Source organism: Vanellus vanellus (assembly GCF_965231255.1).
Source record: "Vanellus vanellus genome assembly, chromosome: 12".
Taxonomy (NCBI): domain Eukaryota; kingdom Metazoa; phylum Chordata; class Aves; order Charadriiformes; family Charadriidae; genus Vanellus; species Vanellus vanellus.
Genome location: NC_138917.1, coordinates 21,179,343 through 21,193,934, shown reverse-complemented (window position 1 = coordinate 21,193,934; position 14,592 = coordinate 21,179,343). Strand labels below are relative to the sequence as shown.

At 42.6% G+C, this 14,592-nt stretch overlaps 1 protein-coding gene across 1 annotated transcript in view; it reads left to right on the top strand.

Moving 5' to 3' along the window:
* The window catches only part of AMFR (autocrine motility factor receptor), a 29,898-nt gene that overhangs the window by 8,743 nt on the left and 6,563 nt on the right, over window positions 1-14,592 (top strand). Inside the window, exons 5-12 of the mRNA XM_082489529.1 lie at window positions 1,386-1,426; window positions 2,218-2,350; window positions 2,927-3,060; window positions 4,741-4,851; window positions 7,861-8,051; window positions 9,728-9,831; window positions 11,859-11,993; window positions 13,057-13,140. Of these exons, the coding sequence (XP_082345655.1) occupies window positions 1,386-1,426; window positions 2,218-2,350; window positions 2,927-3,060; window positions 4,741-4,851; window positions 7,861-8,051; window positions 9,728-9,831; window positions 11,859-11,993; window positions 13,057-13,140 (933 nt within the window). The remainder of the gene's footprint in view (window positions 1-1,385; window positions 1,427-2,217; window positions 2,351-2,926; window positions 3,061-4,740; window positions 4,852-7,860; window positions 8,052-9,727; window positions 9,832-11,858; window positions 11,994-13,056; window positions 13,141-14,592) is intronic.

Below are 14,592 nucleotides of genomic sequence, written 5' to 3'. Positions count from 1 at the left end.
ACATATTTACTTTTTCTCTGTGGTCTGCTCAAAGCTTCTCCGTAGCCAAAAACCTGGTGTGAACAAGGAGTAGTCTCTTTCTGGTACCCGCATGTGGGGTAACAGGAGACAGAAGAGGGTCTCATGCCGTGCCTCGCAGGAGCAGCTAGTGTGCAAATTTAACTTTTTTATGAAAGATGTTTGTGATGTGAACAGCACACCATGCTAGATGACTTGCTGTTGCCTTCTTGACTTTTTTTCCCTGTTATTTGAATGATGTGTATGTCTTATCCTGAAGCCCTTTTTTGGATAAAAGATTGCACTGGTGTTTAAACAGGAGTGCTTATTTTAAAGCCAAATAGTAAACAGTTGGCAGATATGTTGGATATTACTGAGGGTTAAATAGGCATCAAAGCATTTTAAAAATGCTTTTTTATAAATAGAAAAAATTATTTAAACCAACTGTTCTGTTGCTATATTGGGAAGTTAGTGGTTTTGATAGTTCTTCTGTAGTGTTTTGAATACTCATGCTGAAGGCATGCCATCAGAGCAGTTTTACAGACGTGGTTTCAGTTGCTCACTGTAAACGCCCTGCATCTCGGTGTCAGCCCCTGCTCACTACAGGGTGGTGTGGGCAGTCTCTGAAGGGGGTTCTTCCTCTCCCATTTTCTTTCACTGGAAAGATGCAACGAAGGGATGGGGCGCTGTGGGCCTGACAGGTTCGAGAGAGGTGATGGGGCCGTGTTTCTTAGATGATAAGGGCCCGTGGAAATGTGGCTAGGTATTCTGGGAACAGACCTTTCTGCTGCCTTGCCTTCTGATCCGCTTATACTTTCTGATATACTCTTTTTCTTTTTTTTTTCTCTGTACTTAGCCTAGAGAAGTAAGCATGATTAAGGAGAGAAGTTACTTCTGCAGCGTTCACATCTCAGCAAAAGGGAGAAATTATTTGAAAGTGTTTCCACGGTTCTTCCTCAAATTCCTGCTGCTATTTGTTTCTTCAGATTTTGCAGGATGAGGAGAGGCGTGCTACCTTCACCTGAAGGTAGTTGGTGGGGTTGTGGTCTCAACACTCACTGTGTGATAAGAATTGAAAAACGTAACACGTCCTATGTACTGGGGGAAAAAGTGAGACTTAGCAACAGTGATGCTAGTGGCAGCTCCAACAGCACTGTGTGCTTGAGAACAATTTCTTCTGTATTTATGTGTAAGCTTCGTGTTTGTCACAGGTGTATTGTGCACGCAGTCATCTATAGGGACTGTTGGGTCACAGGAACTCATTAAGCTGCAATAAATGCATTTCGTGCTATAGTCCTTCAGCACTTGTATCAGTACCACTGTCCCTGCCGGAACGTTGTTAACATACCTTTTTTTTTTCTTTCTTTCTTTTCTCCTGTATTCCGCAGTCTCTGCTTGTGACAGTCAGAACAGCTCATGTGATTTTACGGTGAGTCCTTATGTTTTGCAGGATGGTTGTTCAAGAAGGTAGTGCGTATAGCATGTTGATTTAAGAGGTGTATGTAGTTACCTTGCTGAATTGCAACTGCATGTTTGGAGATGGGCAATGGTGGTTAACCTTAGCCAGTACTGTTTTCAAGCATGAATTCTGTAGTGCATGGATAGCTTTAGGGGGTGTTAATAGTTTGAGGCATGGATTAAAATGGATCGGTGCTGCTGTGTGAGGCTTGATACACGCTACTTAATGCCATCCCACTGGGTTTATTTTAAGATCTTAACCTCTAGAACTTTTGCTTTGAAAAAGGAATATGCATGTGTAGCTGTAATACACGTGTGTATGCATATGAAGAATGTGACGTGTAGCGCAGAACCTCTTTGTCCAGGTCACTATTGGCATTTCGGATCTGTCACCAAGCTGTAATGCCTCACCTGAGAAAATCCTCGTGTGCTGAAAAGTGTGGGTCTGTAGTCACTATAATCTCAAGACTGGCTTTTGGTACGTGCAGGAGTTTTTAGCAAGTGCTACTTCTTCTCCATCAGCTGGTGGTATCTTTAATGCCAGTGTGGGCTAAGCATTGATTGCTTTTTGGCTTTTTAAAATGATGCTGTTTGAAACCAGTAGCGTTAAAAAGTCCCCCAGGAAAGCACGGAGTGTGGGCACTGGGCTTAGGAAGGGCAAAGAATCCAGAAGTTGTTTGAAAAATGGGTAATATAATTTGAATGCTACAGATGCTATTTAACAAAAAAGATAGAATAATGTTAATTTCCCTGCTCTTGCAGATACGTAATTCATCTCTGGGATCTCAACCATGAAGGAACATGGGAGGGCAAAGGCACTTACGTCTACTACACAGATTTTGTCATGGAGCTAACCTTGCTTTCACTGGACTTGATGCATCATATTCATATGCTGGTATGAAATAACTGGACATAATGTTGAGCAAATAGACTGACCTTAAAATTAAGGGGACCGAATATATGTATTTTATATATTTTTTTTTTTTTGCTTTGCTTATATTATGAACCAAGTATTACAGAGAAGTTTTTTAAATAAAGGGAAAAATGTGTGTGTGGGGGGGGTCTGGCATTCTTTCCTCCTGTGTAATTAAGAGTCCTCACAAATAACTTTGTTGTGGAGTATTAACTACTGTGTAATTATCTGCTTAATAGGTGTTTAATTAGCTTTGTTAATGAGTAATATCAGACTGAATTGTTTTCATTGGCAGGGGACATTAAGCTGAACAGGGCCGAATACAGTTTATCCTTATTATAAATGCTTTGCTGCTGAAGTTGTATCTGAACATGCAACGAGTAGCAATACCTGTGAACACGTGTGATTAGTCCACATGGTCTCAACAAAAGAAAAATTCTTCACGACTGGTTTCTTGACTTTTTTTTTTTCCTCTTAAGACCTGATGCAGCTTACTGTGGCTGCCTCTTGGTTCCCATGGCGTTTGTTTCTAATCACCATTCTGTTTTTTTTCCAAAGCTGTTTGGCAATATCTGGTTGTCAATGGCGAGCCTGGTGATTTTTATGCAGCTGCGCTACCTGTTTCACGAGGTTCAGCGAAGAATTCGGCGGCACAAGAACTACCTGCGTGTGGTTGGAAACATGGAAGCTAGGTGAGCCTCTTATTCGCTCAGGGATCTTGATGTGGATCTTGGAGAGAGGATCACAATGAAGAAGTTGAGATTCTTTTACGTCCCTTTGATACACAATGGCATGGTGTAATCTTGCAAATCCAGCTTTTAGAGTCGGTACACTTAGGGTATGTTTTTACCCGTTTTATTTGTTACATGGGGACACGCTTTCGGGGTTTAACAGATATGTAGGATTGACTTTTATAGTAGCAGTATTATTGGTAGTGTATTACTGGCAACAAGAGAACTCCCCTGTCCAGTATTTATTCTCCTGTATTCTCTTGTATGCTACCTGAGATGGTGGGGTGCATAAGCTCTGCAGAGCTCTGTCTGTTTCAGTGGTCAAATATTGGCTTTGGCTGTGATAGAAGTAAATGCTCTTAATTTCATTAGGCCATACTATTAATTTACTGCCTGAAATTAAATCAAAATATTCATTAAAACCTGCTCAGCTTTTAGTATGTATTTATTAAACCTGAAGCCAACTTCAAACAGACTGTATACTTGTAGTTGAGCTGAGAACGCCTTGGGATTACTTTATTCCATCCCCCGTAATGAGGCAACATAGAGAAATTGAGAGGCCTACGAAAACGTAGGGTTGTGCCAGATACTACTGCATTTCTGATCCAATGTTTTCATAACTCAGCTATGTCTTCAATAATTTTAAGAGCAACAGGGAGTTTTACTTTTTCTGTATATTGCTGGACCATTTTCGTTGTGGACTTCAGTGGGTTTGACTAGCTCTGATGCTTGCTGCTGTAGTCCAGATAGAGGAGACTGACTTTTCTAGAAATTCCTGAAGTTTTTGTTGTGAAAAGTAATTTAATGGCTGTAATATCAGGTTAGGAGCTGCGTAATAAAGTTCATTCACAATGCATTGTTTCTTTTCAGTAAGATGCAGCTGCTAAGCCCCTTTAAGCTGCTCACAAAGCTGTTTGAGTTGCAAGTGTCTCAGACTTCTTGTCTGAGCAACTTGGTGTGGTTTTGTCATTCTGATTGTTCTGGAAGAACCACATTCTAGCTTCCTTCTGAAGCTGCCAATGGCAGCGAGCTCCCTGCCTTTGTATAGTTGTTTTTCAGGTGTATTCCACACCAGCAGTACTGTGAAATGTTGTTATACCACTCATCTCTACATTGTCCGTGTTTGGGTACTGTGTAGTAGCTGCTTGCACGGCTCTGTAGTTTAAAAAAAGAAAAAAAAATATCATAGACAAGTGGGAGTTGGCAAAAATGAAGGCCAAAATTAGTCAGACTATAAGTGCTCATGATCCCAAGAAGACATCTTAATGGGTACAGCTATTAACAACTCATTTAGAAAAATGACATAAGCCAAATCCATACAGGTTATAATTTGAGGTTCTCAACCTAATGATCATACTCCTTGGAAGATACTAAGTCAAAGCTTTTTGAACCTAGGGTGGATGCAGGGATGTGCAAAAAAAAAAGTGCCTGTAAGAAGGCACGGGAGGGACGTGTGTGGTGTGTCTTCCTTTGCAGTATGAGTTCAAGTTACGGTAAAACCAGCAAACCTGCCGGCACATCTGTCCCGAGGAGGAGTTAACGTGGAGATAAGGTTTTCTCAGCATGGGATTCTCTAGACAAGAGGCCGCGCCGAACTGGTGTTAACCATTACTCCTGTCTCTTCCTTTTTCTCCCCTGTAGGTTTGCAGTTGCAACACCAGAGGAGCTAGCGGTCAATAATGACGACTGTGCCATTTGCTGGGACTCCATGCAATCCGCACGTAAACTCCCTTGCGGCCATCTCTTCCACAAGTACGTTGCTGGGGCTGGAGAGGATGCACCTGACTGTAGAAAGGAAGGGATATATAGGCACGTTTGAAGGTTACAGCAGGATGACAAGGAACGAGCTGTTGGCAAAGCTGATTGCTTACAGCCTGGGTCATCTTGGTCTGCCTGTAATAACAAAGTACAAGTCGTGTTCACTTCAGTCGTTTTGATGTCAGAGTTGTTTCACCTGGTGCATTCTTTTTCCCCACAAGCTAAGAGTACGCATCTTGTCAACTAACAAGTAGAGAGTGTTGAGTTCTGGTGTCTGAATTGCAGGTCTGTACCCTGCCTCGCTGCGTAACTGCTTGGTAAGGCACGCTCTGTTGCCCCTTACTGTATCCTATGCATCACCTCTTCCACGAGGGCGTGTTGGTTTTCAGGTGAGGAAGAAAAATTGCAGTTAGATCCTTAAGTACCTTTCAGATACCAGCTTAAAGAGAAAACGGGGAATATTTTTATATAGTACATCCTTGCATGAGTCCTCCAGGACAGTTGTGGAGGCCACGTCTGATTATATGATTTCATGGGGGGGCTGAGTCCATCGGGGCTGTAAAAGAAGTTAACCAAATGAGCTGAAGAGGTCCCTCAGCAGCTGGTAGTTGGAACTGGGAGGCTCTTGACCAGAGGATCGCTCTATATACGGTTTCTTACACTCACTCAGTAGTGAATAGTAGCAGATGCTCGTGGAGACAGAGCTACATGTGTTTTTTCTGAGATCTTTTGTAGCAGTGCTTGCATTTTCATGCTTGTGCTTAAAAATGAAAGGAGATACGGGGTTTGACTGAGGAGTTTCGGAAGTGCCATGTGATTAACATGCATGGTCAGTTAAATTGTCCCTGTGGTGTAATATGAGCAAGTCACTTTCTGCAAATAGCTTTTTACTTTTCTGGTAACTGTCAAACCAGAGGTTATAATCTGTGTGCTAATTTGTTGTCATTTATGACAAACCTTGCCATAAATATTTATCTGTGTTCCAAGAAGTCTCTAATGAGATAATGTGCCTCCATAGCAGAAAATCCTCTTCCAGTGCTACTGAATCGTATGAATATTTAATCACCTACTGAGCACTTGAGAAGCCCAGGGTCTTCTCTTCAGAAAGTTGTTTTCTCTGTATCTAAAAGGATCCTTTTGGGTTTTTTTTCTGGAGCTAAGTTACACTTAACCTTCTTGGCGCGTTTAGGGAGGGAACATTTTACAGTGGATGACTGACGCTTGCATATGAAACCAGATGTAATTAATAACCCTGTTTACAACCTAAGAATGGTTTCTCTCCTCATAAAAGCCTGGTGATTTTGCCAACAGGCTGAACACTGTGTCCATTCTCAATGACATGGGAATTTTTTCATAGCCATTTCTTTGGAGCAGAAGAGAAGATGGCAAGGAAGATTCACATTGCTGAGATCAACTCTGTGCCTAAATATTAAAGAAATTTAATTGAAGTAGGTGTCTGAATCTCTTAGGCGCTGTTGAAACTCTCTCCTTTATCTTTTAGGAAGCAGTCCGTTTCAAAAGAATTGTTGCTTTCACGTGTTCCCGACCATGACCTGTTGTTGTTAGTTGTCCTTCTACTGAGGTGCTGTAGGTGACTGAGCCCTGCCTGTGCGGTACAAAATGGGTATAACCGTGGCTGGCTTACTGCGAGCCTTTAGGGCTTGGTGTTGATGCAGGCTGAGAGGGGTTCGTGTCCTTTCCAGCATCTCGGTGGACGACCCGGTGAGGAGCAGCAGCGTGGTGGTAGCTTGTGTCTCTCCGGGTGTTTCACGAGTGGCCTTTGGAGTATAACTCTAGTAGAGGTTTGAGTTTGCCCTGTGCGGGGTGGGTTTGCTGTAGTGATGGAGGTGAAGTTGGACAGCATCGGCAGCGCTGACGTGCTGGCTGTGCTGATGACCAAGGTGGTGGAAGATGGTAGATTTTTACTGTAGTGCTTCTTTTTTTTTTTTTTTTCTGGGAAACCCATTGTTGATTTCTGAACACTGCGTATCCCTCCATTTAAACGTGATGAAAAACACTTTGGCGATATATCTGTATATATCCAGCTTCGGGAGTTGTGCAGAGTGCTTGTGTCCTTGACTTTGCTATAGGGCTTTTTCCTTGCTCTGTCTCCCAGACCTATGATCTGTGCCTTTACTCCATTTGCAAATACACAATTTGGGAAACAGGTTTATTTGACTTTTTTGTATGTCTCTACCTTTCTAAAGTGTTTTGAGAGCTTCTGCTGGAAAAAAACCCACCCTGCAAGTGTGGAGTACGTGTTGCAATATTGAAATGTGTTCAGTTCTATGAAATTCAGTTCTTCCATACTGAAAATTGTTTAACATGCCAACAAATACCGCAATTGGGTCATATCAATCTGAGTCCAAAAGTAGGCACAGCTCTGAGTGTTTAAACCTGCATTTCAAACACTTTCTGCAAGACAGCAAATGTTCAGAATTAAGTAAATGTAATGGCACAGCACTGGTTGGTATTAATAAATCTGCGTAGGGAGTTTCCAGAGTGGTACTCACTTTGGTGATTTGGGTATTGATATTTTTGAAAAGGTATTTGAAAAACTTTGGAGGAGCCATGGCTGCATCACACTGGCAGAACTGCTAGGAAACTGTGTCGGTATATATTAAACGCTTGTCCGGTTGGTTTTTGTCCCTTTTCAGTTTGGGATGGGGAGAGAAGAGAAATGCTTTATTTCCCCTTCCAAGCAAAACTTGCTTGTTCTGAGCTAGAGGGACAACAAACTTGGAGAGTGTTTTAAGTTTGTGATAAATCTGCATGCTTGTTTATAAAAAGTGAACACTTGAGTATTTTTGAGCTGAAAGAAATAAGAACCCTATGCCAGAGGAGGTCATCAGTTTATCTGTGCTCGCAAATTATCTCTGAGCAGTCCATGTGCATTTGTTGATGTTCTGTACGGAATACGCTACAGCTGCTTGATGTACTCGTGATACTGATGTCTTGGAAAAACGCTGCAAGCTCACCATAATATTACTGTTTTCCTGTCAGCTCATGCCTGCGGTCCTGGCTGGAACAAGATACATCTTGCCCCACCTGCAGAATGTCTCTTAATATCACTGACAGCCATCACGTGAGGGAGGATCACCAAAGGGAAAATCTGGACGAGAACCTGGTCCCCGTGGCAGTGGCAGAAGGCAGACCGCGCTTGAACCAGCATAATCACTTCTTCCATTTTGACGGTGAGCTAAGCAGATTTGACAGCTGATGCTGTTGCCCAAATAAACGAAGGGAACAGCCTTCTGTAGAAGGGAATTCTGTGGATGCTTCAATCGAAACTTAAATTGTGCCTCTACTTGAGTTTGTCAAACATGTATGTTTCTTACAGGTCTTTTGCAAGAGTTCAGGAAAGTGTCTCTGAGATTGTCCAGAGCTACAGAGATTTCTTGAAAGATTTCACACAAGTGCCCTCTTTTCCTTGATTTGGTGTGGTTAGCAGCTTTAATACTGGCGTTTATTCATGGTGTGCCATGTTGTCCAACAGAGCGGGAAATTCACGTGTCCTATTTTGCTAGCAGGTGGCTGGTTAATCAGTGACAGTTGAAGAGGAAAAAAACCTCTGTGGTGCAGTCTATAAGTTGATCTTTCTGCTATCCCTAGCTAATGGGAGGTTGTCAAAAATCCATTTGCTACTCCATTTACAAGAAACTTGCAATGCTCAGTCAGGTGCAGATTTCGGCAGAAGTTTATTCTTAGATGGAATCATGTAACCAGAACGGTTTTACATACTGGTTCTAGTGACTTCAGTGGTGTGTTATAACTACTCCCAAAGCGGATGTGATTTCAGACCACAATGAGTTCTGTGTGCGCAGACAAACTTGTTCTGAGAGAGACAATTTCCACCGCTTATCTTCCAAAGTTTTATAGTTTTGGTATCGGTGTGTGCTTGTCTTCCGCAGTTCCCAGGTTTTTGATGGCAGTCGTGTTGCTTCTCAGTAGGTTTCACTAGTGCAAATACTCAGCTTTGGGCTCTGTCCTTGAGGAGCTCCCATGATGTAGCTGAGATGCTGCAAACTTACGTAGTGACTTGTTCTTCGTCTGTGCTGGCTTTGCAATCTTTGGGGCAGTGTGGGAGGAGGATAACGGGCAGAGAAAGGTCAGACATTTCTAGGTACACTGAGACTGGCTGATGGCTGCTTGCTTGGCTCCCACTTTTGGGGTGCTTTAGGTCTCCAAAGGACATTTATGTTTAGAACACCACTCTGGTTTTTGATAGCTGTCCTCCCCAGTGCTCTCCTGTGGCTTGGAGACCCACAACGTTACTGTGGGGATAGAAGGAGAAGCGGCATACAGCAAACACTGTGTTTATTAAAGTGGAAATGCAGAAGGAAGAGGGAGCCAGCCACGTGCCCTGCTGTGAGCCTAAGCACACAATTGCAGCAGCAGTCACTTTGTTCGGTTAGTCCCTGTCCCGTTGTAATAATATTTTCTCAGTGATGCCAGCCACGTATAGCCTGACCCATTTTGGGACCAGGTTCTGCCTGTTTAGAAGCTGGCCTCTTTTTAATTTGGGTTATTCGTGTATTCCAGAACTGAATTTGGCTCTGGATTATTTTAATTTTCCCTTTAACGGGAACATTAAAAGAAGAAAACAAGGATGGGTTGTTTTCTTGATCCTTTCCTGGCCCTCAGATTGTTAAGTCGCTATGACAAGTGTGTTTGAAGACAGTATCGGCTCTTACTGATTTACTCCAGCCATCTCCATGTTTGGGAGACCTCAGGGTTGGACTGCACTGCAGAACTCCCCGTACGTACCTAGTGGAAATATGAAGACTTACGTTAAATACATGTAGAAGTACTTCGCCTGCTGAGAACCTCATATTCTTGCTTGACGTTCTTGGTGATTTCTTATTCTTAGGCTCTCGAATTGCCAGCTGGCTGCCCAGTTTTTCCGTAGAAGTGATGCATACTACGAACATCCTCGGTATCGCGCAAGCCAGCAACTCCCAGCTTAATGCTATGGTAAGGCGGCTTTCATAGTTTGCACCTCAGCCTTCCTATTATTTGTGTTGCGGGGGGAAGATGTACGTGTAAATGGAGAACGTAAAGGGGAAGGACGTCAAAACAGTGTTTAGATGCTACGTGAAAGTTATTTTTTTGAGTGAGAAAAGCTTTATTTTAGTGAAGTTAGGGCTATATATTGGTTCAAATGTGCAAACGTGAAAGAACAGGTCTGGAGGTAAGTAAATGAGGGAGAAAAATTACATGTACTTTCTGTGTAGAGAGGCAGACTTTTTCTCGGCTTGCGTAGTGCAACTTCTTTAGCTTTTTTCAGTACTTATCTTCACTCACAACTTGCAGTAGCAAAGGGTGTGAGTCTGTAACCAGAGAATTTCGCTGTTGGTCGAGTAGTAACTGATAAAATCCATTCTATAGCTTTTGATTTTTTTTAATATTTATTTTTAATAGCACTAGGCTCCAACATAGCTGTTTCTGTTTGAGTGTCTTGTCAGTGTGAGATGGGGCTCTTTGTAACACAGTCAACTCTTGGTGATTCGTGATGATGATAGGAGCGTTGAGGATGAAACCCCGGGTTTGTCGACTTCATACATAAACACTCTAATGTAGTTCAAAAAGAGCAGGATATGGCTGCGTGAAACCCACTTAGTTCATTTAGGTTGGGAAGTGCTGTTTCCTTTGAGTTCTTAAAGCTACTGTGTGCTGCAGTATGTTAATAAATGTTTGGTGAGGTATCTCATGAAAGTGACGAAATTTTGTGAGTGTGAGATTTCTCCCATAGCCTTTGCTACTGGTTAAGCCTCAACAGGATAAGGCCCCAATTTTGGGGGGGGGTAGAGGCAGGGCGGGCAGGGAGCGGTAAGGTGTCGGCAGATGATTTATTAGTTAAATATGCAGGAACTCTCCATCTAAGGTCAGTTTAGTTTTTCTTTTATTGGACACGGTGGCACAAATGGGCTTTTCTTAAAGTTGAGTAATGATTTTTTAGCATTGTGGATTATTAAAAGTACAGTAGCAACTTATATTAAAATGTCTACTTTAATGGAAAGGCCCAGGTTAGCAAACAACTAAAGTTTTACACATTTTTAATGGAAAATAACTGCAATTCTCCTTTGTGTTGCTGAATAAAAACCTAGAGAAGTATTTTGAGGGAAAGGTCAGAGGCTGAAGTGCTGAATCAGTTGTTTGGTCACAAGTTAGTACAGTGGAGAGTTTGGTTTGCTGTTTGAACTCACTGCCAGCTGGTGCATAGTTTTTGCTTTGCTCTCAAAACTCCTTCCATCCTTCTTTTCTTATTGTTGTTGTTCTCAATTCCCACCCCCACCAACCTGTAACTTTCAGCATTAGTTAAAATAATAGATTTTAATATCTAATGAAGCCTAGCTGTTGGCCTCTAAAAGTGTGTTGTTTGTCTGCCCTCTTACTTTTATCTATTTAATTTGGATATTATTATTTTGTAACTTGAAATTCAGTAACAACAATTCCCTGACAACTCAGTTTACTTTACTTGAGCTTTCAGACCCTATTATATTGCATTATAGGCAGGGTGGCTGGAGAGAGTAGGTTATTAAAAGCTATTCCACTTGTCCTTACCGGTACTGTTTTGGAACCCGTCTGGGACAAAGAAAATTAGTATTTTATTTTTTCAGTGTTGATCGAACTTTCAGTCACTTCATGTGAATTTTGTATAGATCTTTGTTAAAAAGGCTGTCATAAAAAGAGGGTTGGGAAGCTTTTGAAGCCTTTGTGCATCTACAAGCACTGTTCAGGAACCTAAATTTTCAGGGCCGTGTGGTGTCTCTATAGGAGTTGCAGTTTTGCTCTTGGCTTCAATGGAGTCAAACTATTGCCCTGTAAGTCAACGCCAGCATGGGTTTTCTTTCTTGTGCTTGTCTTTCTGCGTGTGGGTTATCATATCGTGAACAGCATCCGTGAGCTGCTCATTTTTTTTAATCTCTTTTGGTTGAGATAGTTACCAGCTAACTTTTATTTACTGCTGCTACTGACTGTAGAAACCTTGTTTTCTCCAGGCCCATCAGATTCAGGAGATGTTCCCTCAGGTTCCTTATCATTTAGTTCTACAGGATCTGCAGCTAACTCGTTCTGTAGAGATCACCACTGACAACATCCTAGAAGGGCGCATCCAGGTACCTTTCCCCACACAGGTAAGTCGTAAGACTGCGCGCCTAAAATAACTTAATTTCTTAATTACCACAGAGGCTGAGCCTGGTAATAATGAGCGAGAGGCATGAGGTAAGATGAAGCACTGGTGAATTCAGCTTAGCTTAGTGCAATATTCTTCAGATTTTACCTGTAGGAAGATGTTGCAGTTGGAAGCACCAAACCAATTTTGGCAGTCTAGTCTATGTTCTAGCTCCACGTTGCACCATCTGACTCGATTGGAAGGTCTCACAGTGGTGTCTGATTGAGGTATACACATCTGTTCCTTGCTGTGGCCCTTAGAAGAAGGCCTTTTAATGTATTAGGATGGGTCTCGGGTGTGCTTTGGCATTATCCATTTGTAGTAGACATTCTTTTCTTTATGAAGGAAAGTCGGAGTCTGTCGCCTATGCCCTGTAGCTCGCCCCTGATTGATGTGACTGGACTGCAGGATGCACGAAGTGCTTGCCTATAGAGTCTCAAACACGTTATGCAGTGCCAAAGTCTAGTAAAAAAAAAACTTGGTATTTGTTTTTCCTTTGTTTAAATCTCTGTCAATGCAGTATATTCAGTCACGTACCGAAAATATATTGAAAACGTCCTAGCTAGACTAGAGACAAATATTTGTTCAGTTAAAGCAGCTCTTCTCGGTCGCTCTTGTGCAGAGCCTTTAGAACATTTCCAGTTGATTTGTCTGCTGACAGATAATTGAATTGTACCACTTAGGAAGGTTTTCTGCAAAGAAAGTAGTCGGCAAAATGATGCCTTGTTCTTAATTAGCGATAGCAGATTTCAGTAAATCAGTCTGGGGACAATGTTTCTGTTAATAAGAATATTGAATTCTGGTTCTGTGCGCATCAGATAGTACTGTTATCTGGAGTCTGCGTGTGGGGAAGCAGAGAGAATTCTCTTTCAACACAGTGCCTTCTGTTTATTGCTAACTTATCTGTTTCTAAATTGAACATAACGCGTGACGTTGCAGAGGGCAGAGTTTGAATGCGTTCAAAGAACTTGTTTTTGTTTTGCCATTTCACACACTGTATTAAACCCATGATGTTTGCATTGCAGCGTGCAGATAGCATTAGACCTGCATTGAACAGTTCTGTGGAACGGCACAGTACTGATCAGGAGGATACCGAAACTATCACCCAGGTAATTCGGCATAAAAATAGGAAAAAAGCACAATTAGAAGCTGCAGGGACAGATAAGTGCGTTTGGTTCCGCCCCAGGTCAGGCTGGTGGCAGCCCTTCCTCGTGTGAAACACCAGAACTAACACTGTCAGGCGACTGAAGTGCACGGTGCTCCTGTAGAGAATTATCTGTGTGCTTTTCTTTTTCCTCCTTGAAGGAAAGTGCTCTCAAGCGACACAAAGAACAGAAAGAGATCACGTCTCTGTTCACGTCTGGTCAGGCCCGTGCCCATCTGTGGAATCGGAAGAGCGGGATGCTTTGCTCTTCCCCTTCCTCTTCCCATTCCCATTCTGTACGTCTCCAGACACTTCCCTTAAAATGAGTAGGATTGCTCTTCTGGGTATAAGAATTCTTTTGTGTTCTGGAGGAAGCACTTGGAGACATGGGGAGCTTCGGTGTGAATGGAGTGGGATACAAACAGGACCAAGAGATAACAGTCCTTTTACATATAAAGCACAATAATGGGTTTTGCTGGTGTTCACTGAGGGCTTTATTAAGCAGCACGTGCTAGTTAAAATGTGGCAGGAAGAAAAAAAAATAGCCTGCGAGTAGAATAAGGTCTCATTCCACTCGTGTCTCCCCTGACTGTAGTAGCAAAATTGTGAGGGTTTCTGTTTTATAAACCTCCCTTTCTGCTGGCCTAGAGAGAGAGTGAATTTGTGAGGTGTGTGACTTTCTGCTTCTGCCACCTTTAATAACCTGAACAGCCAACCTGTTACTCACCTGAAACGGAACTGTGGCAGTTCCCTCGTTAGCAGGTCGCAAGGCAGAAAACCCTTTCAGTTTGGTTTGATGCTGCCATTGAGGCTGAAGAAGAGGTGGTGGGGATCGGTACGGCTGTTTGTTAAGAGCCTGGGGTAGGAGATGCAGAACTGCAGGAATGAAAATCTCGATCTGGGTCTAGCAACTCTTCAGTAACTTTTGGGGTTAACTTGAAGGTTTTGGTGGCATTTTCCCTGTTCTTTGAGTAAAACCTCTCTTTCTACAAATGATATCTAACCGGTTTTCCTTAGCTTGGTACTGGCTTCAAATCCCGCTTTGAATGATTGTGTTGCTGCTCACCTTCCTTCATTCCTTCCTGCCCGGTGCTACCCGTGTCCTTGTCCTTCTACAGAACTTGAAAAACCTGAGAGTGGTGTTCATACGTCCTGTCATTGAGCACGTGCTCTCTAACAGTGACGTCGTCTTGCTTTGAATTACAGCTCAGGGCTTTGCTCAAAGGGTGTGTTTTAGTTAGAGCGAACGGCGGTTTGGACGGAGAGTGTATTTTTGTTTTGTAGAGTAGCACAGTGATAGCCTGGAGATACGTGAACAGTTGCAAAATTCCCGCAGCTGAGTGGGGCTGCTGGTGGCTGTGCGTACAAGATGAACTGTTGGCCTCTGCGCGGTTTTTCTTGGATGGATATTTACTGT